We start from the raw sequence: 20,345 nt of genomic DNA, 5'->3' as shown, positions 1-20,345 counted from the left end.
GTTTAAAGCGGTGCGTTACAGTATTGGCCCCAGCCAAGAAAATAGCAATAGAAGGGCTACGATGTATCTAGAGGCCAACATCAACGCAAGCTTTGAAAGTCACATATTTATTAAAGAAATCTTCCGCAACAGGTGGGTGGCCACTATGAGAAGTGCGATCTTTAAGGCTCCAGAGGATTTATCCCGCATTTCAGCGACGCTGCATTTCTCTAATATTTGGCTACTTTATCCATTTGGAGAACCGTCGTCGCCCGTTGTTGACTCCAGCGCTTCTTGATCCTGTTTCTCCTTCCGCTTCACAGTAACATCCCAATTATAGACCCGTGCTGTAGCAACTTCCATCGTCTAGTCTCTCGTTAGTCTCGCAGCCAGGCATAGATTTGTTTGATTGGCCGTTTCCCAGCTCTAAGGAACTCACCGTGATTTGCTCTCTTAGAAAATCAAGGTCCTCCTCGCAATTGATTAGGTTTTGCTTTGCGGTTGATAGCCTCGTCGTGAGTAGTTCTTCGGCTTCATCGATCGGATATGACAGCATAACATTTGCCTAGCTCGAGTCAGAACCCAATTCTTGAATATCAATACCCCAGGGACAACGAACCCCTAGCCACAAATAGACTTCTTCCGTAGGTGGTATGTTCGCCTTTGCGTAGAGTGTGTCGTTCAATTCGAAAGTCGATTCTATCGGATCCGACCCCGGCTGTCAAATCTCGTCAGCCCCAAGCCTTCGATACGCGTCCATCGTGCTGGCATACTTTTCTTGTCTTGAGAAACCGCACCATATCCAGCGTCTTTTGAATATCCGGGATCTTCTCTTTGTGCCCGACTGATGCTCTCTGTTTATTTGCTTCCATAAACTGGTATTTTCTAACCAACAAATAAGCTCCGACACGCACACCCAAAATGCGGATACGTACGATATCATCTCCTGGAACTTCTTCAATGTGGTCTCTACATCTGCGCGCGAGGCAACATAATCCTCGACCTTGTCAACGAATGGCGCATATGGTATGCCTCGCGGGTTTGTCGCAGCTACATCGCTCCTGTCCAAATCCAAACCCGTCAGCGTTGATTCATCTAATGGCGAGAGGAGAAGCTGCAGAGTAGGCCAACTTACTTGGATCCCTTTTCTGCCATGTCTAGAGCTGTTTTGATTGACCCCGATAGCAGATGGAGTGACCCCGTTGCTACGTTATTTGATAACCTGAGGCTTCTGAAATCGAAGAATCGCAGAAGCATGACGCGCGCTTGGACCACCGCCACTTTGGGTAAAGCGCCTCCGGTGCCGCCCCTCGTTGATCTTATCTGATCTGAAGATTATCTCTTCTAATCAATCCGGAACAACATACTGGTTGTCACACACGTCCAACGTAACACAGCCAGCTCCGCAGTCCTGGCTATGGGATTTGAACGCGAATCTGAATCTGAGTCTGAATGGTTCCAAGATGTCGTACGGTTTGCACTCAAGGCTTCTACGAGCACTCCCACGACGACAGGCTCCGATTCCCCGCCGGAGCCGACGGAAGAAGATCCTCTCCGACGGAAGCTGATACAGGGAATTCTATTTACAAGACGACTGATTCTCACATACCATATTGCCATTATTGGGGGGTTGGCTTTATTATCTTTGGTACACTGGTCCCAAAAGACAATTCGCTGGAGACGTCGACGTCGACGTGCATCCCGGCGACGACTTCTCGAGAATGATCACCCATCCGGATACAGCGAGGGTGAAAACGCAAAGACTGGCCAATCCTCTCCCAAGACTGGGGTTTACTACCAAGATCCGGTGGAAGTCTCAGCATCGTCTTCAGGGAGCAGTACAGTTGATGGTACGACCAGCCCCACACTGGAATATCACAACGCAGTCGAAGAGACCCCTCTCCTACACCATAACCGTGCCTTTCAATCATTAGGCCCTCGAAGAACGCTTCTCTCTTCCACGAAGGCGTTTCTAATGTATCAACCACCCCCGATTCCATTCATCAACAAGTCTCTACCACCAAATGGAACCTCCATTGCCATCTTAGCCTTCCTTGGGCTAAACATATTTTATATGTTCTTCCACCTCAGCTCCGAGATCTACCAATGTTTCATTGCTGCCGATAGATTTGGCATGCTTTTTGTGGCTAATCTCCCTTATCTGTATTTACTGTCCGCGAAGAACCAACCTCTCAGATTCCTCACCGGACGGTCCTACGAATCTTTGAACCTTTTCCATCGCCGCTTAGGCGAGCTGTTATGCCTACAAGCTCTCCTCCACGCCACAGGCATGATATGTACCTGGTATCTACTATTACGGCCTAATGGATTTGGATTCGTTCGGTTTTTGATGGTGAAGATTATTATATATGGATTGGTGGCTTTCTTTGCATTTGAGTTACTTTATTTGACATCTCTTGCTAGTTTTCGACAGCGATGGTACGAGCTTTTTCTGTGCGTGCATGTAGTTTTGCAGGTCCTTGCATTGATTTTTCTTTTCTTGCATCATGCGGCTGGAAGGCCGTACGTCGGTGTTGCGCTGGCAATATTCCTCCTCGATCGGCTCGTCTATCGCTTCCGTCTCAAAAGTACAACAGTTGATGCCCACGCCACCATCATGGAAGATGACGAAACCGTGAAACTCTCTGCGGATATTACCCTAAAGCCAGAGAGCCACCTTTGTGGATTTTTTGGCAAGTCCATCACTGATGGCTGGCAAGCTACGGACCATGTCTTCGTGACGGTTCCCTCATTAGGCCGCACGCACATGCTACAATCGCATCCTTTCACCATTGCCTCCCGGGCTCCGACGAAAAAGGACGGAGAAGTACGCCTAGACCTACTAATTCGTGGTCGTGATGGCTTCTCAGGTGACCTTCTCATGAGAGCCCGCTCCCATAGACATCTTAAGGTCCGTCTCGACGGGCCTTATGGTAGCACACACCCCATGAACATCCTCGAAGACGCGGATCTAGCTCTAGTCGTGGCCGGTGGAAGCGGTATTGCCGTTGCCTGGCCTCTTATCCATCATCTTCTCGATAAATTCCGCTCTTCAGACATAGAAGCCGCCCCGAATTCCCAGCTGCGGAAGCAGAAGATCGTACTCATCTGGATTATCCATAAGGCAGAGCATATAGATTGGTTAGGCCAGACGGCGTTAGCAGATGCGAAGGATCGAGGCGCAGAAATCATCCTTCCGGGGGCCACGGAGGAGATTGGGAGACCTAATTTAACTAGCATAATGAACGATGTTTTGGATAGTATGTCGGTGGGTAATGGGACTTCGGCTGGTAATAGCTTAGAGAAGAATCGGACTGGTGTTGTGGTAAGTGGCCCAGACAGCATGGGCCGTCTAGTGAGGAATAGATGTGCGGGTATGGTAAGAGATGGTATGAATGTTGATATTACGGTTGAGAAGTTCGGGTGGTGAGAGATTCGAGTTTCGGTCGATGTCTATACTGTCTATATGAAGCTACGTTTGTGATATAATTTTTGTTTTCGTCAAGATTTAGATGACAAAGAATTATAGATGTTATAATAGCGAGGAGTTCATAATGATATTTCAAGTCGAGAGGAGGAAAATATGAGGAAAGGACATGAATATACATAGTCATTAGCTTATAATTATATAGCAGTACAGCATACACATGTATTAGCAACTGATTCTTGTGAATATGTACACGGTTATTTATTCGGCTACAGCACCTTATTGCACGGTATGTTATCAAACAGTGAGGGGCGCAATACACGAGTTTGGTTTAGACTCTGTTATAGAAAGTATATTCTAAAAATTGTGCTAACTACTACTGGAGGGGATACGTCTCCTCTTTGATATGTAGGTATGTATGACTCCTCTTTCCCATTCGATTTCGCTCTAAAAACACCCTAACAAGCCCATATTTGGACTCTCGATCAACTAATGGGAAATATACTGAAATACAGCGGAGACGTCATTCTCGCTGACCTCTTGTCGTAGAAGCAAGTCCTGAATCGTCTTCATCCCCCCGTTCACGAAATGATTCCACGTGCTTGTGTCCCCATACATCATAGCAGGTGCCTTGATATACTGTTTCCCATCGGGCTTGCAACGCTTGCATTTGAATGTATCGTGTGTATCACTCGTCGTCTTGCCATGGTACTGGAACAGCTCCCGCAGACTATCGAGAGTGAAATGCCGCTCTACGTCTTCGGCGGAATCCACCACACACGAAGAGAGTGATTGCTTGTGAGATTGTCGCTGGAATATTTTCTCTTCAATTGTGCCGGTAGCGATGAATCGGTATACGAAGCAATCTTTCTTTTGGCCATCGCGCCATACTCTCGCCAGTGCCTGCTGGTCTGCAGCAGGGTTCCAATCTGGGTCGAAGAGGATGAGTCGGTTGGCTCCGATAAGATTCAGCCCACATCCTCCGGCCTTGCTGCTGAGAAGGAAGACGAACTCGCTGCCGTCTGGGTCATTGAATCTATCCACCAGCTTCTGCCGCTTATTAACATTCATCGTACCATCCAGTCGGAGACTGCCATATCCGCGGTTGCGACAGAGCTTGTCAAACATGTCGAGGGTTTGGGTATAATTGCTAATGAGGACGATCTTATCATTCGAGTCCTGGCGAATTCGCGCAAGCATTCGGTCAAGTACTTGCATCTTGCCTGAATACCATGGCTTGATATCTCGATCTCTACCGCGGGCATCCTTCTGGACGTAATCATCTGGCCAGTATTTCTCACATCCCGGTAGATCATCTGGAAGATTCAGTAGATCTGGATGGTTGCAAAGCTTTTTAAGCATGCCGATAGCCTTAAGAGGCTGACTTCCTTTACCACGAAGCAAAGCTTTGATATCGGGACTACTGATGAAGTGGTTATATAAGTCGAGCTGAAACGGTGCAAGGTTGCAAAAGACAACATGCTCGTATTTGACGGGCAAATACTTCGAAAGGATATCGTTCGTCCGTCTAATAATGAATTTGTTGACAATGTCCAAAAGCTCCCGAAGACGTTCATCTCCCTTGGCGCGGTCCTTGTCGCTCCCGGCAGCATCACGCCCCTTTAAGATTGGTAGCTCGTACTGTTTGCGGAATTCCAGGCGGGTCCCAAGCAGACCAGGATTGGCAAAACTGATGAGCGAGAAATACTCGGAAAGATCGTTCTGGATAGGCGTGCCTGATAGGATTACCCTTCTTGATACATTGAGGTTGTTCAAGGCTGTAAACGTTTGGCTATCTCCATTTTTCAATCGATGACCCTCATCGCACAGCATAAGACCAATCTTAGTATTTTTCAGCTCATCCACATTCAATCGCAATGTCTCGTAGGAAACAATAATGACTGGCCTTGTGACTGCCCGGCCACTTGCAATAGCCCACTGCCGTAACTGCTGCGTAAGCTCTTCCTTCGTCGCTTTCCCATCTATTGCAAATGGCTGAATGGCATCCGGCCCCAGCCATTTGACCAACTCATTTGCCCAGTTCCTGACTAGACTCGAAGGGCAGGCAATAATAGCCTTCTGGATCGTACTCTTTCCCGCTTCAGGAGATTGCTTTAACAGAGTCCACATCAATGTGATGCACTGCAGCGTCTTTCCTAAACCCATCTCATCTGCCATGATACAGCCATTGGCTTTTTCCTCAATCATTCCTGTCACACATTTATACATGAATTTGACACCCTCAATTTGATGCGGCCGCAAGACTTTGGCAAGCTTAGGATCGATGACCACAGGAACTCTGGGCCGTTCGCCCTCCACCACCTTCTTGATCCCTAATATTTCAGCTAGACTTTTATGTACCAACGGCGCATCTATTTTGGGTGCTGCGCCATCCTCGGCTTTCTTTGCCTCTTCAATGGTTTTTGGTTTGTCATCAATCGTGGGATCGTAAAGGACTATAGCGAATTCTCCACCTGGATCGTGCAATGGCTTCGCCATAAAGACAGCTCCCTGCCTCAATCCGAGAGTTGGTGCTGGCCGATTTGGATTATAAGCAGTCGAGTCCTTGTTAACCAAAGGCACCGCAAATCTTTTTCGGAACATTGTTTCCTTATCCTTCACCTGAAAGACCGGGAATCTGTTGGCATCTCTGTTCGCAAGAGCTAGACGCTCCTCGTTCGTCCAAGGCTTGTCCCCATCATCCTTATCGCCATCAGCCCCCGCGTAATCCACCTTCCTCCTCTTCCGCGCCGGCTTATCCGATGTTCTGCTAATGGTTGCAGAGCCAGGACACTTGAATGGTCGGATGAGCTTATCGCCGGATTGAGGAGTGCTGCCATAGAGGCGACCGTTGGATTGAGTAGGAGTAGGTCGGAGTCGAACGGGAGTATTCTCCTTGTCGTCGCTCAGGGTAATCCTGAAAGGTTTCTTCAGAGGATCGGCGCTTTGAGGGGTTCCTCCAACTGTGCCTAGTCGTTTCTTGACAGCGAGTGGCGTGGCTGAAGTTGAAGGCTCATCAGGCGGGGTGATCATGATATCGGTTTGTGGTATCAGCAACTTGTGCAGCTTTTGGTTCGACTCAATCCTCGTCCGCGCTTGGGGCTTCAAGTTCTGGATGTGCCAGCACTGGCGGTATATAGGTTATGGGTTATAAGGGGCGTTGTTCCATGTTCATGTTCATGTTCATGTTAATTGTATCGAATGTGGTTTGGCGACATCAACATTACCGGCGACGCGTCAGGAACGCGTGTGGTAGACGACATCACGTGCACTCGGTATCGATCTGCAGAGGGGCCAAGTGTCTAATAATAACCTTGGACGACCCATATAATCTGCACCGAATCTTATTACCCTCACCAAAGTCCATTTCCGTCTTTGGACCTAAGCAGTCGCCGCTATAACCTAAGTTACGCCCCTGGGTGCTGAGTCCCGAGCACGCTGATGAGTCAGCTGAATCATGGTCACTTCTGGTGCCCTCACGCCCCGGTATAGCTTGCCTGCTGTCTACGGTAAATATAGATCTTGGGTCATATTTTTTAAGCCTATCAAGATGTTGTAATGCCATCCATTCTCGCTCCCGTTAAGCTTATCAAGAATCCCTGCCGGAGCCGATTTGGATCCCTTCCTCTATAATCAAGGCTGTAAGATGGGGCTCGAGGATCTGCCGGGTGCAACCTGACCAAGCGCCTTTAATGTCGATAGAGTCTGCCTATATGTCGATCGATACTAAAGCAAATACCACAAGAACTTGAGGTTTGAACCTCTGTTTTTCGAGGGGTTGCGTTTTGCATATCAGATCAACTCACCGCTTTTTATCTGCCCTCGTGTCGCTTTCTTTATTTTCTCGAGCCTTAGGTATGGCGTATTCTTGGGCGACTTTGGTGCAAACCCCTTTTCGCTAGTATTATAAGGCCCAACGGCTATTACCTAGATATAAATCTGTTATCGTGTAAGTATCTTACTAAAATAGAGGTATTCAAGTTACGCGAATATCTCACTAGAATTGAGGTATTTAGGTGGTATAAATATCTCACTAGATTTAAGGTATTCAAGTTATATGAATATCTCACTAGAATTGAGGTATTTAAGTCGTATAAATATCTAACTGAAATTAAGATATCTACGCTCTCTAGATTAGTATATAGAAATAGTATAGAAGCTCGATATCGGAGATATATATAGGTGATAGCTGTAGGTGCCTGATTTTCTACCGAAAAGAGGTTTGTACTAAATTCGCCCAAGAATGCGCTATACTTAGGATTATAATAGTCTTAAATACTCTATCTACTAGGCTCACTTGGGTATGACAATTGGGAATAGTTTCTATGTAAGGAGCTATGCCTTAATAGGAAGCGGAGCTTGGTTACATGATTCAGGAAAGATGTCATATTATTTCGAACTAACATAAGTTGACTTGGTTACCTTCTACTCTATCCGAGCTGTAACCCGGTTAGGTAGCATCAAACTTTTTCTGCCACGAGCTTGCACGAACATAAAAGAATGGATATATATATATATATCCCTGACCAACTTCTAGCAGGCACGAGCACTCTTTTCAGAGATACGGTCTTTCTTGACTGCTATATAAAACAATCCTTAGCCCCTTCCGACGCTAGTTTTTGTGTCTGCTGCCTGCTATTTCTCTTTTCAACGCCGCAGAATGACAATCTACAGCCAAATAAGGCCAGAAGAAGCCTTAGCATGGATATCTCTACCCGCAGAAATTCGCCTCGAGATCTTGTCGATAATCGTATACCAGAAATATCCTGGCTGGGCTTCTCTTGCGTCCGTATGCAGAGAATGGCAGTGCATTTTAGAGAAAGTTAATTTCTACAAGATGGCTGCGAGTCTCTTGTCTCGATGATTTCGAATATATCGTTTCGCCACAAAAGAGAGAGATTATTCACCACCTCTGTCTCGATGTTGTATTACCACGATACACTTCCACATGTTGCTCAAAGCGAAGTTCACCATCGGTTAAGATCAGCTCTATTGTCAGTAAAGGGATATGGAAGCTTTTTTCTATTCTCAGTACTTGGAGACCAGCGCATAACTTGGCATTGGAGATCCATGTATACTCTCCTAGCGACTGCGAACATTGGTTCAAGAACTTATACTTGTCCTCCGATGATGTCGAGTATGATAGGGACGCAATGCCGGATGCGTGGAGGACTAGGATTCTGTACCATGACCTGCAGCATGGCTGGATGCATGGTCAACAGGTTAAAGCTCCTCCAAGGTCAGCTATGCTACGACTCTTCCGACCTATTGAGTTAGTGTTCCACGAAACGCTGCCTCGAGTTAAAGCAGTCACCTGCCTCATTATCCGTCGACAACTTCGCCGTTGTATTTTTCCATCGGGATTGGGCCCGCTACTCAGCAGACTTGATCGTCTAGAGCATATATCTTATGAGCCGTGGGCGCCATATGAAGTTACGAATACAGAATTTCATAATCGAGGTACGCACCCATGCCTGTAGCAGGAATTTCGAATTTCATCTTCTCACCATGTTGAATACATCCTGATCATCTACGGCTAATACTTAGAGATAGGTCTTTCTTTTGTAATGCGAAATGATCTTCCAGATACTCTTAAAAGATTAACATTATTTGAAGACTCCTATAAATTTTATAATCCATTTCCAAAGCGGCCAGCCCACATACCCTGGCACAATTTGGTTGATCCTAGCGAAGGGCTTGATGCTGTTTTCGCATCTAAAAGTCTTGACTTACAACACCTTGCTATCTCCTTCATGGTCAATGCCGAAGAACTCCTTCGACACTGACAGTCGACGTGGAGCTGGTCACATCTGCAATCTCTGGCGCTCACGTCGCAGCTCCTCCAGGACGATGGGGGAAAGCGCAAGCAGATTGAGGCTTTGCTATACCGAGCCGGGGACCTTGTACAGAAGATGCCCAAGCTACACACATTTGTGCTTTGGAATAGTGGAAAGGCACATGCCTGCGCGTTCATATATCGTATCGACAGAGACAGTGTCTCGGTCACTTGGCGTGGAACGTGGCATCTAGAGCTGAGTCCTATTGTGGTCAAGTCATGGCAACTCGCTGCCTCGAAACTGCCTTTTTCTAAACTTCAAATAAAGGAGTGTATTCAAGGGGTCATAAAGTCTCACGGAGATGCAATCTATCATCTGGAACTGCCCTGCCAAGTCATCGATCCTGCGTCACTTTGGCAAATCCGGCGGGAAGGATGTAGCTTAGCGCAGTAACATAGTGTGTACTAAGTGTAACGTTAAGATATTATACTTTATATGTAATTACTTCGAGGTGCAGTGTTTTATACCAACATACTTGCAATTGTAGTACTCCGAATCCAAAATTAGTTTCGGGTGAGGAGCGAATAAGGGGCCGAATTGGGTCCTTAAGTGCGTTGAGAACGGAGTAAAATCCGGCTCCCCAACACTGGCGTAGATGGAAATGGCGTGCATAGCATTTTGGTTCTAGACTTCTATTAAAATTTAGACGCACAAGAGGCACTGCTAGGTTTCTAGAATCGTCAATGTGGAATGTTTAGTTCCTATTGAATAGGCTAGTGCTTTTCCTGGTGCAGATCACTCTTTAATCTGAGCAGAGGGTGAGGCGAGGGTGAGTATCGCCCAAGTAGAGCGGCGATGATTACTAACCGCGTTGGAAGCGACGTCGAATCGGTTTCGCCGCAGATTACTCTAAGAATTAAAAGTGTCCAAGTGTTCCTGGGCCCGAAGATAATGCCCAGTACCGGTAATGCCCGAGGGTCAATCAAATAATAAATAAAATTTTCTTGCTATAAAGCCATTACCGCCTCACACGTCACTGTCACTACCATTGCCGCTCATTTTTTTATAATAATAGTGCTTGAAAGCCCAATTGCGCATGTCACTGCGACAACCCCCAACTTCTACAACTTCGATTTATACTTTGTAGTCAATACTTGTACACACGCATTCTCCCTCGACACATCCCTACACCGACCGATACTGTACTCGAGCAGCTGCCCCCCACCAATAAAGCCAATTAACCATAACCCCAATGGCCCCGCCTCCGCCGCCCACCGCCGTGGATCATTTCGTCGCCCAGAGCCAAACTCCGATTTTGATGAGCGCATTTGGACTCCAGGTCTTGCACTATCAGTATATCAGAAGGACGCAAGCCGCCTGGGACGTCTTGCCCGCCTCGTCGAGGGCCATATCGTTCCTCCCGCGGACTCTGAGAGCTGGTCTTGGCTGGGGAGTTGTCTTCGTCGGGCTATTAACTCAAATCACGTCCGCGAAAAACGCTATCAGAGACTATACTGATCCCGTGGTTACTCGTCCTTTGCAATCGAGGGCGTGGGGACGAGGTACAATTGAAGAAACGACCTGAGTGAGACCCAAGTTTCTTGGAGAATTGGCCGTATATCCTACCATGTGACAATGAAACAACGATAATCAACAAGCACTCCATTCCACTCATACCGAACAATGTCGGCCGATTTCATAGCAGGCTACATTAGCGGCGCGGCTGGAATCCTCATCGGCAACCCCTTGGATATAATCAAAGTACGTTTACAAGCCGGCAGCTCCTCTGTCGCAAGTGCTTCTGTCACAGGCGCCTCTTCTCCCTCAACATACGCTTCGCAATTCTCCTCGGCCGGAACCCTCATTCGCGGAGCCACTGCGCCCATCCTTGGATACGGAGCTTTGAACGCCTTGCTATTTGTAACTTACAATCGCACCTCGGACCTCCTCAATACAAACAAGCAGACTGGAGGGACGCCGAATCTCTGGACAACCTGGATAGCAGGAGCAGTCGGCGGGCTCGCAACATGGGCCGTCAGCACCCCCACGGAACTCATAAAATGCCGAGCTCAGGTCTCTTCATCGGCGACAGCAGCATCTAGCTTGCGAATCGCCAAAGATATTCTGCGGACAGAAGGGATTCGCGGCCTGTATTTTGGCGGCGTTGTCACAGCGTTGAGAGATAGCGTCGGCTATGGCTTTTATTTCTGGTCCTATGAAATTAGCACACGGTTCATGATGTCTCGAATGGATCAAGATGCAGCAACGACGGGCAACGGTCAGAAAGAAGCAGCAAAGGTCCTCTTATGTGGTGGGTTAGCGGGTATTGTCACATGGGCCAGCATCTTCCCCCTCGATGTTATAAAGACGCGTGTACAAACCCAAATCCTCGGACCGGGTGACGGTGGAGAGCGGACGTCTCTGCTTGGGCAGAGACGATTAGGCGCTATGGAAGTTGCGCGGAATGCATATAGAACAGAAGGCGTGAATGTGTTTTTCAAGGGCCTGGCGATTTGTAGTGTCAGGGCTTTCATTGTGAATGCCGCGCAATGGGCTGTATATGAGTGGATTATGCGGGAGCTTGATCCTGTGAGAAAGAGTAAGAGCGAGAGCATAGGTATACCCACATAGGTAGATTTTAGAGTAGACATATAGAAAGATAGAGCTATAGAATCATTCATCTACCTTGATTTCCATTTTGACAATCGGATTAAAAATACCCAGGATTCATATGTTTTGGAACTAATATCGAGGTTGCTTTGTATTTTTTTGCTCAGCTATTGTAGTTGCAACAATCATAGCACAAACACCCATAATGTTGGGTATTGCCTACGTCTTCCCATGCACAAACGATGGGCTAGATAACAACTAGAGATAGACTTTATCTGTCCACCCATCCGCCAAAACTGGTTTGGGAATAATAAATATACCGGAACGGTTCTCTGGTAGGTATTAATACGCCAGCCCACCCGCAAACCATGTCACCCAGCAAGCTGGAGACAAGGCAGTATCCACCAACTCCTATCATGCAAGACCCTGGTCACAAAACATGCCTGTAATTGTACACATGGATATTCTCCTGTATCAAGAGTATTGCAACTCTCCGCCACCCTGTTTTCCGCCTCCGTTATTATTACCGCCTTTCGTCTGCATCGATTGCTGATACTGTTCATACTGCTGAAACTGCTGCTGAACCAGTTGCTGAGGCGTCTGATACTGCTTCTGAAGCGGGGGGAAATCCTCGTATGCCACGGCAGCATTATAGGGCGGGGTGCCTGTGCCACTGGGCTTTTCGCCCACATCGTCGAGCGACCGGTAGCCATAACCGCCTCCACGGCCTCTGCCTCGTCCACCGCCACGGTTGTTGCCCCGATGGCCACCTCGTTGAGGCCCATTACCACGATGATTTCCCCTTCCTCCTCGGCCGCCATAATTCTCTTTCTGGTAGGACCCGCCTCTGCCACCTCCTTGGCCCTGTCCATTGCCATAAAAGCCACCGGATGACCTCCCTTCATCATCATGCTTGCGCTTCAAAGCCTTATTGGGAAATAAGCTCTCGTACTCGTTCTCGGTGAGATTCTCTTCTTCGATACGAAGCAAGACCTTCTCACCCACCGTACTCTCAAACACAAATTGTTTCTCTGATGGGACAGGCTGCCAATTCTGGATCTTACCTGCGTCGATGGGCCGAGCACCCTTTCGTAGAGCGAGGACCACGATTGGTTCGGGGTTTTCCGTATAGCACTTCTTGGACTCTGGGACAGTTCGGACAGACGCTGCCCAGATCTTGTTTTCGAAAACAGCCGTACCAGTTACCTCCCAGGTTGTTTTACTGCCCATGCCACCGACTTTCTCTAATATGCTGTCCGGGCAAGGTCGAGGGGTGATGAGGACATTGTTTGCAAGAAATTTCATCTCGTTATCTGGCATGGTTGGTGGGAGCTGAGCTAGTGTAAGTAGCTTCTGGGTGTCAGTGGGTTCGATCAAATATCCAGTATAGAAAACTGTCTTCTTGATTTGAAGACGTGTGCCTCGCCGGGCCTTGGTAACCATTGCGTTGTGATCATTGATCAAGCGCTGCAGCTCAGCAGTTTCTACAATAGGATCAAGCTGGGTAGCACCATCTGCAACTTGGACGACTTCGGCAAGGAGTGGTCCCCGAGTCGGTGATCCTCCAATGCCGTTCTGCCGCCTGTTATATTCCGTGAAGAAGTCTCTGAACATTTTGACGTGGCGAACCCGATCCTCATAAACCCTAATTTCGTCGGCGTATTTGTACGTCTCCATGAGGTTTTGCAGAAATGCCTGTTTAAAACCCATTGTGTTCGAGAAACGCTCATGGTCCGGTCCGATCAGAGGTTTTAGGGTGATCAAGTCCATATCGAGTTTCTTGCTTCCAACCATCCTCTTGATCAATTCTGCGAAGCCATGTTCAGAGCGGCCGGTCAGAAGGACCGTCAGGGCATCTTTTTGCTCCATGCTAAGCCTGATAAGCTCAACGATCCGCTCATTCCACCAGCCATCCCATGCACGAGGCTCTTCCTTTTCAATACCCTCACCAGTGGCCGCGAGGATTCTGGCATCGTGCCACCATCCGCCACCCGCAAACGTATCCTGGGTCTGCAAAAAACCAATTGTCGGTCCGTTCCATAACTTCGGATTGGGCAAGGGGCTGTTGAAGACTATGACGATGTTAGCAGGTATCCGAGGCCGTTCTAGAATACCGTCTTACGTGTATTGTCAAAATCGTAAACATGCAGAGCCTTAATCTTATCCACAGCTATACGGTGTTAGTCTCGACTGTCCTCGAAGGTTTTCTCCATGGTCAAGCCTTACGAGGGAGCTGCTTATCTGCGACAGACCAGCGACTCAACCGGGTGACGGTGTACTGGGCACCGTTGGCATTGCCGGCCCCATTTGCGCGGCCAGCCATTCTGCTCTGGAAGCTACGTACTTCTGCGCGGAGTGCTTCGAATGCAGATGAACTGTTAGTTGTGGCGCAGCGGGTCGAAAGGGTAATAAAAGTTGGCCCCAAACACACTCGAGAGCAGAAACGAAGCGATAAATCGGCGGCGGCCAGCCTCGCGCTGGGTCCGCTTCGCCCAGAGATCGCGAAGGCGCTATAGCAGTGCGGATTCCGGGTACGCGACACGCTCGAGTAACTCATGTGTAATAATGTGTAGTATTAATGTGAAGTAATGTGTAATGGTATATATATAATGCGCTGTAACTTCCCAGCTGCCGGTCTCCAACTTGCATGATTGATCGAGGGATGCGAGAGCCTATTCTAGAGAGGAGCGGCTTTAGAATATCCAGATTCCTTGAGAAACGCATTATCACGAGTACATACAACTACCTGCCTACCTTAGGTACCAAAGTTACTCATCCATATACCTCCCGACATCCCGCCCAATCTGCTTCAGCAGCTCATAAACATGAATTCTCTCCCAGCAATTCGCCATGTGGCTTCATCTTCGAAATCCGCATTAGGATACATCTACTTGCAATGTCACGTCAAGCCAGGTGCGAGCAAGCAACGAGAGGGCATCATTTCCGTATCCGAAGACATCATCGAAGTCTGCGTATCGGCTCAGGCGCGCGAGGGCGAGGCTAACAAGGCTGTGAGGGAAGTCTTCAGTGATGTAAGCCTCCATTCATGTGCTGAACTTAGGTGAGACAAGGGCGATGGTTGTTGATGGTTGATGGTCTTTGTAGGTTCTTAAATGTCCCAAGTCTGATGTGGAGGTCGTTCGAGGATTGAAGTCCAGGGACAAGACAATTGCTATCAGTGGCATTGATGTTAAGGGGGATGAACAGAAGTGTATCTCCGGTATTCGAGACCAGCTACTAAATGCTGTTGAATAATACGTCTATTTAACACATGCCATTTGTGGTTTCTAAGTGAAGTCATCGAGCAGTGCCCCGGATTGCTCAGCGCTTAATCTCCACTTGACCTGGGATTTTGTTGGAATGTAATCAATTCTTCAATCATGATGTGTGACTAATGGCTTCTACTAGCCCCCACGGAGAAACTACGTGAAACGAAGCGTTGGGGGGTATTGAAACTACTCTACACTTACCGGAAACCTGGCACTTTTACCACCTTGATTCTGCAGATACCACATGCAAACCAAGCATAAGAATGAATATATACATACCACCTGACCCTCGAGAAATATCGGTGAGCATTCCAACAGTGCGAGAAAGGAAGTGCAGATAATCATGTGTGCAGGCAGGGTCGTGTACCGTAAAAAGAAGCTTTTTATAAATAAAAGACCATCTCAACAAGTGCAATATATCTGATCTCACCGAAACGCAAAGGATTTAACCGGGACTAACTTTAATTACGTCAGATGCAGACCATATTTGAAAATTTGAGAGATGGGAATTTTAAAGGGGCCAAAACAATGTACGAAGTAATAATTCATGATGGCCGCAGGTGATGATGGGCTCGGTAGCACCACTGCATCCGTGACATGACAATGGAAAGACACTCGAGTTAGACTTTTTACTTGTCACGCCCGAGTCGCCAGATTTATACTTCCGTTATCCTTGGAATCAAAGCGGGCGGGAGCGATGTGGAGATGTGATGCAGGGCCGTGATGCCAAAATTATCCTTTTGAGAGTGCACATGGGCGCTGGTGTTGCCGTTCCAGGGACTAGTTAGTAAAGGAAACTCGTATATGCCCCGCCGTTGAAAGCAAATGAGGATTGTAGCTAAGTTAGTCGAGGGTTTTAAAAGCGGACGGTGAACAAAGAGGCGGGAGAGACCTCAACTCTGTGCCCCTTCGCCGCTTCGCTGGCCTTGCGAGCTGGAGAGCCAAAATTGGCCGGAGAAGAGCAGATGAAGAGCAGGGAGAAGACCCCGGATGAAAACCAAGCCAACCGGAAGTTCGATGCGGCGGGCCACCTCCTGAGTCCTGAGCGGTGATCGTGCGTCATAATCCAGGTGCTTTGAACATGGGACAATAATGCCAACACCGATTCTGGCGACTCGGTTGCGGCTGTGGCAATAATGTGGTTACGATTGTGGGTTGCGGATTGCGGATTGGGGAGAAGATCAAACTGCTATCCACTCGAGCCACTCTCACAGCACACGCTTTGATCCGCGAGTCAGCGAGAAGAATGTGCTGTGCTTTTGCTGTGCTTTGCTTTGCTTTGCTTTGCTGCGCTGGACAAAGTGTAGAGCACGAAGTGCAGTGGTCCCCTTCAAGTAGCCTGGGTGAGTTGACGACGAACAATGGGCGATGGGACACCCTTTTTTTGCGCCTGGCGCCCCTGAGATCAAACAACAACAACAACAACAACAACAATTCCTTTTTTCCTTTTCTTTTTTTCTTGCTGGCGACGATTCAAGATTGTCAATAATGGCGCGCCCCCTGTGATAAACCTGTGACAGTGATCGAAAGCGAAAAGCGGACGTGGGGATCATTGCCACATAGACGAACCCTGTTGTCTTGTTCAAGCCGCTCCCTGAATCCCTGATGTCCTCTGCCTTGCCAGCCTGCCAGCGTGCCACCAGAAAGCTGAAGCCGAAGCCGAAGCCCGGGAAAACAATACTGTAATTGATTAGCAGACGACCAGAGGACCAGCAGGACTCGAAGGGCAGAGCAGCCAGCAATGGACCATGGATTGGATGCCAACGCTCTTCTCATCTCCTGAGTCCTGGCACGCTGTGGACGAGGGGACTCGCAGCCGTCGCCGCCTCCCGTGCTCGGAACGAATCGAATCGCCCATAATATAATATAACTAAGGTACAGTAGGTAAATATGGCCTCGAGACTCGAGTACTTTCGTACAGTACTGGGAACTTGGGTACTTCGTAGTCCGTCCTCATCTACCGTAAAGTCCGTGGGGCTTCTTCATGCCTCCTCCCATCTGCACTCTGCACTCTGCAGTGTCGCCTGCACGGTGGAAACCGAGTGTATTCCAGTGGCGGCGTTGGGCGTCCGCAGGCGCTGTGATTCGCCTTGTGCCCCGGCCTGCTTGATCTTGATCGGAGCGTTGAACCAGAATTTAATTGAGCCAGCTTGAGCCAGCTTGAACCACTGACTTGTGCGCCCGATGCTATGCTCTCTAGCACAAAGCTACCACTGGAGCCGACTGTCAGTGTCCCCGGTAGCAAGTAGCGATCCTGTATCATCCTGTAGTCTCGTCAACATCCCCACTACCTAGCAGTCCCTAGCAGCATACCAAGTACATCCCAATATCCAGCTACTGGAGTAGTCTGTACCCAAGGTCCCAAGCTGCTACTACACCACCATACTCCCTCCTACTCCCCCCCCCATCAAACAGCACATGTAGTGTACGGAGTAATGTCACCTCGCCCCTCCGCTCCTTACCTGGTACTACTCGCACATGTACCCTTTCTCGCCAGCCGCCGCGTATGTCGATATCCTTGAACCAGACGCCGACGCAGAGGATAGGATCCGCAGCCGCGCCCGCAAGATCCACCGCACCGTGTGCTGTCTGTCCTCCATCTCACTCCCCTCCGCCAGACCTGTATCGCGATCGCTGGGTGCTCGAAGAAACAGCGAATAATCCTCCGGTGGTTGGCTGGTGGTGCGCTTGAGAGCTTTCCCCCCCCAGTGCCTGTCGCCCTTGTTCCCCTCGACGTGACCCGCCTGTGCGAAGGCCGCCGCATGCTTGGGACGAGATATAGTCGCGAGTATCGATTGCGAGAGAGCCCCCGTCGCTCTGAGCGTAGTAATGATGGAGAAAACCGGAGATGTGGGAGGCTCCCCAGCCAACAATTCGAGCGACTTTGTGAGTTCTCTGCTCTGCTCTGCTGGGCTGGCCCAATCTGCATGACTGTATCTAATCGCATCGCATCGCAGGTTCGCAAACTGTATAAGTGAGTTGCCACCACCACAACCCGCGCCTTGTACCGATCCTCGAATGCGACATGCGGCTAACATGCTGGTGTATAGAATGCTCGAGGATCCCTCATATGAGTCGATTGTACGGTGGGGGGAAAGCGGTGATAGTTTTGTCGTCCTGGAGGTATGACAAGATGAAGAATCTTGACGCGAATCCTTGAAAAATGGGCAAGGAGATACTGATGTTGACCGCCATTGTAGAACGAGAAGTTTACCAAGACCATCCTCCCCAAGCATTTCAAGCATAGCAACTTTGCGAGTTTCGTCCGACAGTTGAACAAGTATGACTTCCACAAAGTTAGACAGAACAATGAGGACCATGCCCCATCGCCCTATGGCCCCAATGTCAGTACCACCACCACGCGCCGCAGCATCACTATCATAAACTAATGGGCAATCAGGCATGGGAGTTCAAGCACCCCGAGTTCCAGGCAAATAAGAAGGATTCGCTGGATAACATCAGAAGAAAGGCACCGGCGCCGCGGAAGCCTGTCCAGACCATGGAGGATCAGTACCCATCCCAACAGATAGAGCTCATCAACAGCCAGCTGATGGCAACTCAACAACAATTACAGCACATGTCAGAGAGATACCAAGATCTAGCTCAAAGTCACGTTGTATTATTACAGCAGGTTGTCCAACTACAGAAATTTATTAAGAATCACGATGGGGCCATGCACCAAATGATGGGATTCTTGCACAGCGTCGACGGCGAGAGACGCAACAACCGGATGGGCGTAATGGGATCTGGGAATGTCATACCAACCGACGGTGTACCGGACGACCGCCTAGCATCTCCTTTGCAACAAGCCTCGGAATTGCTGGATGAGTTTTCGACCGAAAATCTACCAAATAAGGAGCTCGAACAACTAGCACACAACTATCACTTCCGATTCGAATATTCGACGCCCCCTACTGACCCTGGGGGTTCTGGCATGGCGCCTCCATCGGCCGCTACTCCCACCCACATAGGTTACCCAGTCGGAAATGACCTGGATAACATGGTTTACCCGGTGGGCCATACCAACGGCATCGATCCGATCAAGAGTGAACATATTCACAATATCCCTTATTCCCTGCCCCCGGGTGGAATGATACCTGTAAACCCGCTGCCAGAGATAGTCCAGGAAGGTAACCCGATTGCAAGTGGGAAGAAAGGCGGCACGGAACCGGTATGGGGAATTAACAAGCCGTGTGTACTGCTTGTGGAGGATGATAAAATGTGTGCCAAGATCGGGGCCAAGTTCTTGCAGTCGTTTGAGTGTGGCGTCGAAATTGCCGTAGGTCTCGAGTTGTCCTTTGTGGGGTTTGGGTCGATGCTAATAGATGACACAGACTGACGGGCTCGACGCGGTGACCAAGATTAACAATTTCCCGGATAGGTTCCATCTGATCTTCATGGATATTATCATGCCTAATCTAGACGGCGTTTCGGCGACTGTTTGCATACGGGACTCGCGGCCTGATATTCCTATAATTGCCATGACTTCGAATATCAGGGCTGATGATATTGACATGTACTTCCGCTACGGTCCGTTCCGTGCCATACCAGCCTATACATATCACCTTGCTAACAGCAAATAGGGATGAACGACGTCTTACCAAAACCTTTTACCAAGGAGGGTATGCTCAAGGCGCTCACTAAGCATCTGCAGTCATTTTTAAAGACTGCACCGTTCCCGGGGTCGACACAAATGCCACATCCGGCAGCTTTTCCAGCGCCCAACCAGCCACACCCACCTCTCGGCCTCAATATGGGCCAACTCTCCGCGGCGCAGACTCTGAAGGACGACACCCCGCCAGGCAAGTCCCCCGCCACGGCTGGGCCCTGGCACTCACCGCATCAAATTCCCGGTCAATCGCCGGTAGGGAACCCGGCGGCGTGGAGTATGCAACAACCTGCCCAGGGTCATCCCTATGCGATGGCTTCCGCACCACCTCATCCTCAGCCGGGATATCCAGCGCCTCCAAATACGCCATTGGGACCGCCCCGGGGGCCTCCGCACCGCAGGGTGATCTCAGATGTCGCAGGCGGGGTGGTCGATGACAATCCCGAGAAGCGGCAGAGGATGTATCCTCCTGGCCAGCCGGGTTACCAGCAATAACAAGCATAGCCGTGCTACAACTTTCTACATCCGCATCTGCATCTGCATCCGCACCCGCATCCATCCCTCACCCAAAAATGTCTCCTTGGCTGGGGTTGTAGCTAGCCTATGTGTATTTATTAGAGAGCATATGTTTTTGGCCCGAGCTGTTGTTCTTATTATGTGTTTCGATGCGGGGG

The 20,345-nt window shown here is 49.0% G+C and overlaps 8 protein-coding genes across 8 annotated transcripts; 5 read left to right on the top strand and 3 right to left on the bottom strand.

Annotated features, from left to right (window-relative positions):
- Window positions 1–225: 225 nt before the first annotated feature.
- BP5553_08992 (Prefoldin subunit 3) lies at window positions 226–1,134 on the bottom strand (the record flags this gene model as incomplete). The annotated part of the gene is made up of 6 exons (XM_032017615.1): window positions 226–345; window positions 419–544; window positions 599–697; window positions 753–864; window positions 915–1,040; window positions 1,115–1,134. 6 exons carry the CDS (start codon window positions 1,132–1,134, stop codon window positions 226–228), a joined length of 603 nt encoding a protein of 200 aa, XP_031866258.1.
- Window positions 1,135–1,396: 262 nt separating this feature from the next.
- Window positions 1,397–3,409, top strand: BP5553_08991 (Uncharacterized protein; the record flags this gene model as incomplete). The annotated part of the gene is made up of 1 exon (XM_032017614.1): window positions 1,397–3,409. One exon carries the CDS (start codon window positions 1,397–1,399, stop codon window positions 3,407–3,409), a length of 2,013 nt encoding a protein of 670 aa, XP_031866257.1.
- Window positions 3,410–3,895: 486 nt separating this feature from the next.
- On the bottom strand, window positions 3,896–6,439 carry BP5553_08990 (p-loop containing nucleoside triphosphate hydrolase; the record flags this gene model as incomplete). The annotated part of the gene is made up of 1 exon (XM_032017613.1): window positions 3,896–6,439. One exon carries the CDS (start codon window positions 6,437–6,439, stop codon window positions 3,896–3,898), a length of 2,544 nt encoding a protein of 847 aa, XP_031866256.1.
- A 3,996-nt stretch (window positions 6,440–10,435) lies between these two features.
- On the top strand, window positions 10,436–10,768 carry BP5553_08989 (Uncharacterized protein; the record flags this gene model as incomplete). The annotated part of the gene is made up of 1 exon (XM_032017612.1): window positions 10,436–10,768. The coding sequence occupies one exon, from the start codon at window positions 10,436–10,438 to the stop codon at window positions 10,766–10,768; it is 333 nt and encodes a 110-aa protein (XP_031866255.1).
- Window positions 10,769–10,866: 98 nt separating this feature from the next.
- On the top strand, window positions 10,867–11,814 carry BP5553_08988 (Mitochondrial carrier; the record flags this gene model as incomplete). The annotated part of the gene is made up of 1 exon (XM_032017611.1): window positions 10,867–11,814. The coding sequence occupies one exon, from the start codon at window positions 10,867–10,869 to the stop codon at window positions 11,812–11,814; it is 948 nt and encodes a 315-aa protein (XP_031866254.1).
- A 453-nt stretch (window positions 11,815–12,267) lies between these two features.
- On the bottom strand, window positions 12,268–14,116 carry BP5553_08987 (Uncharacterized protein; the record flags this gene model as incomplete). Its single annotated transcript, XM_032017610.1, has 3 exons — window positions 12,268–13,865; window positions 13,916–13,963; window positions 14,020–14,116. 3 exons carry the CDS (start codon window positions 14,114–14,116, stop codon window positions 12,268–12,270), a joined length of 1,743 nt encoding a protein of 580 aa, XP_031866253.1.
- A 502-nt stretch (window positions 14,117–14,618) lies between these two features.
- BP5553_08986 (YggU-like protein) lies at window positions 14,619–15,048 on the top strand (the record flags this gene model as incomplete). The annotated part of the gene is made up of 2 exons (XM_032017609.1): window positions 14,619–14,825; window positions 14,899–15,048. 2 exons carry the CDS (start codon window positions 14,619–14,621, stop codon window positions 15,046–15,048), a joined length of 357 nt encoding a protein of 118 aa, XP_031866252.1.
- Window positions 15,049–17,891: 2,843 nt separating this feature from the next.
- BP5553_08985 (Response regulator) lies at window positions 17,892–20,166 on the top strand (the record flags this gene model as incomplete). Its single annotated transcript, XM_032017608.1, has 7 exons — window positions 17,892–17,948; window positions 18,020–18,036; window positions 18,113–18,185; window positions 18,263–18,406; window positions 18,463–19,341; window positions 19,397–19,592; window positions 19,646–20,166. The coding sequence occupies 7 exons, from the start codon at window positions 17,892–17,894 to the stop codon at window positions 20,164–20,166; spliced, it is 1,887 nt and encodes a 628-aa protein (XP_031866251.1).
- Between the last annotated feature and the right edge of the window lie 179 nt (window positions 20,167–20,345).

This window comes from Venustampulla echinocandica (assembly GCF_003357145.1).
Source record: "Venustampulla echinocandica strain BP 5553 chromosome Unknown scaffold_9, whole genome shotgun sequence".
Lineage (NCBI taxonomy): Eukaryota > Fungi > Ascomycota > Leotiomycetes > Helotiales > Pleuroascaceae > Venustampulla > Venustampulla echinocandica.
Note: the sequence above shows the minus strand (reverse complement) of the source record. Positions and strands in the feature narration are given on the sequence as shown.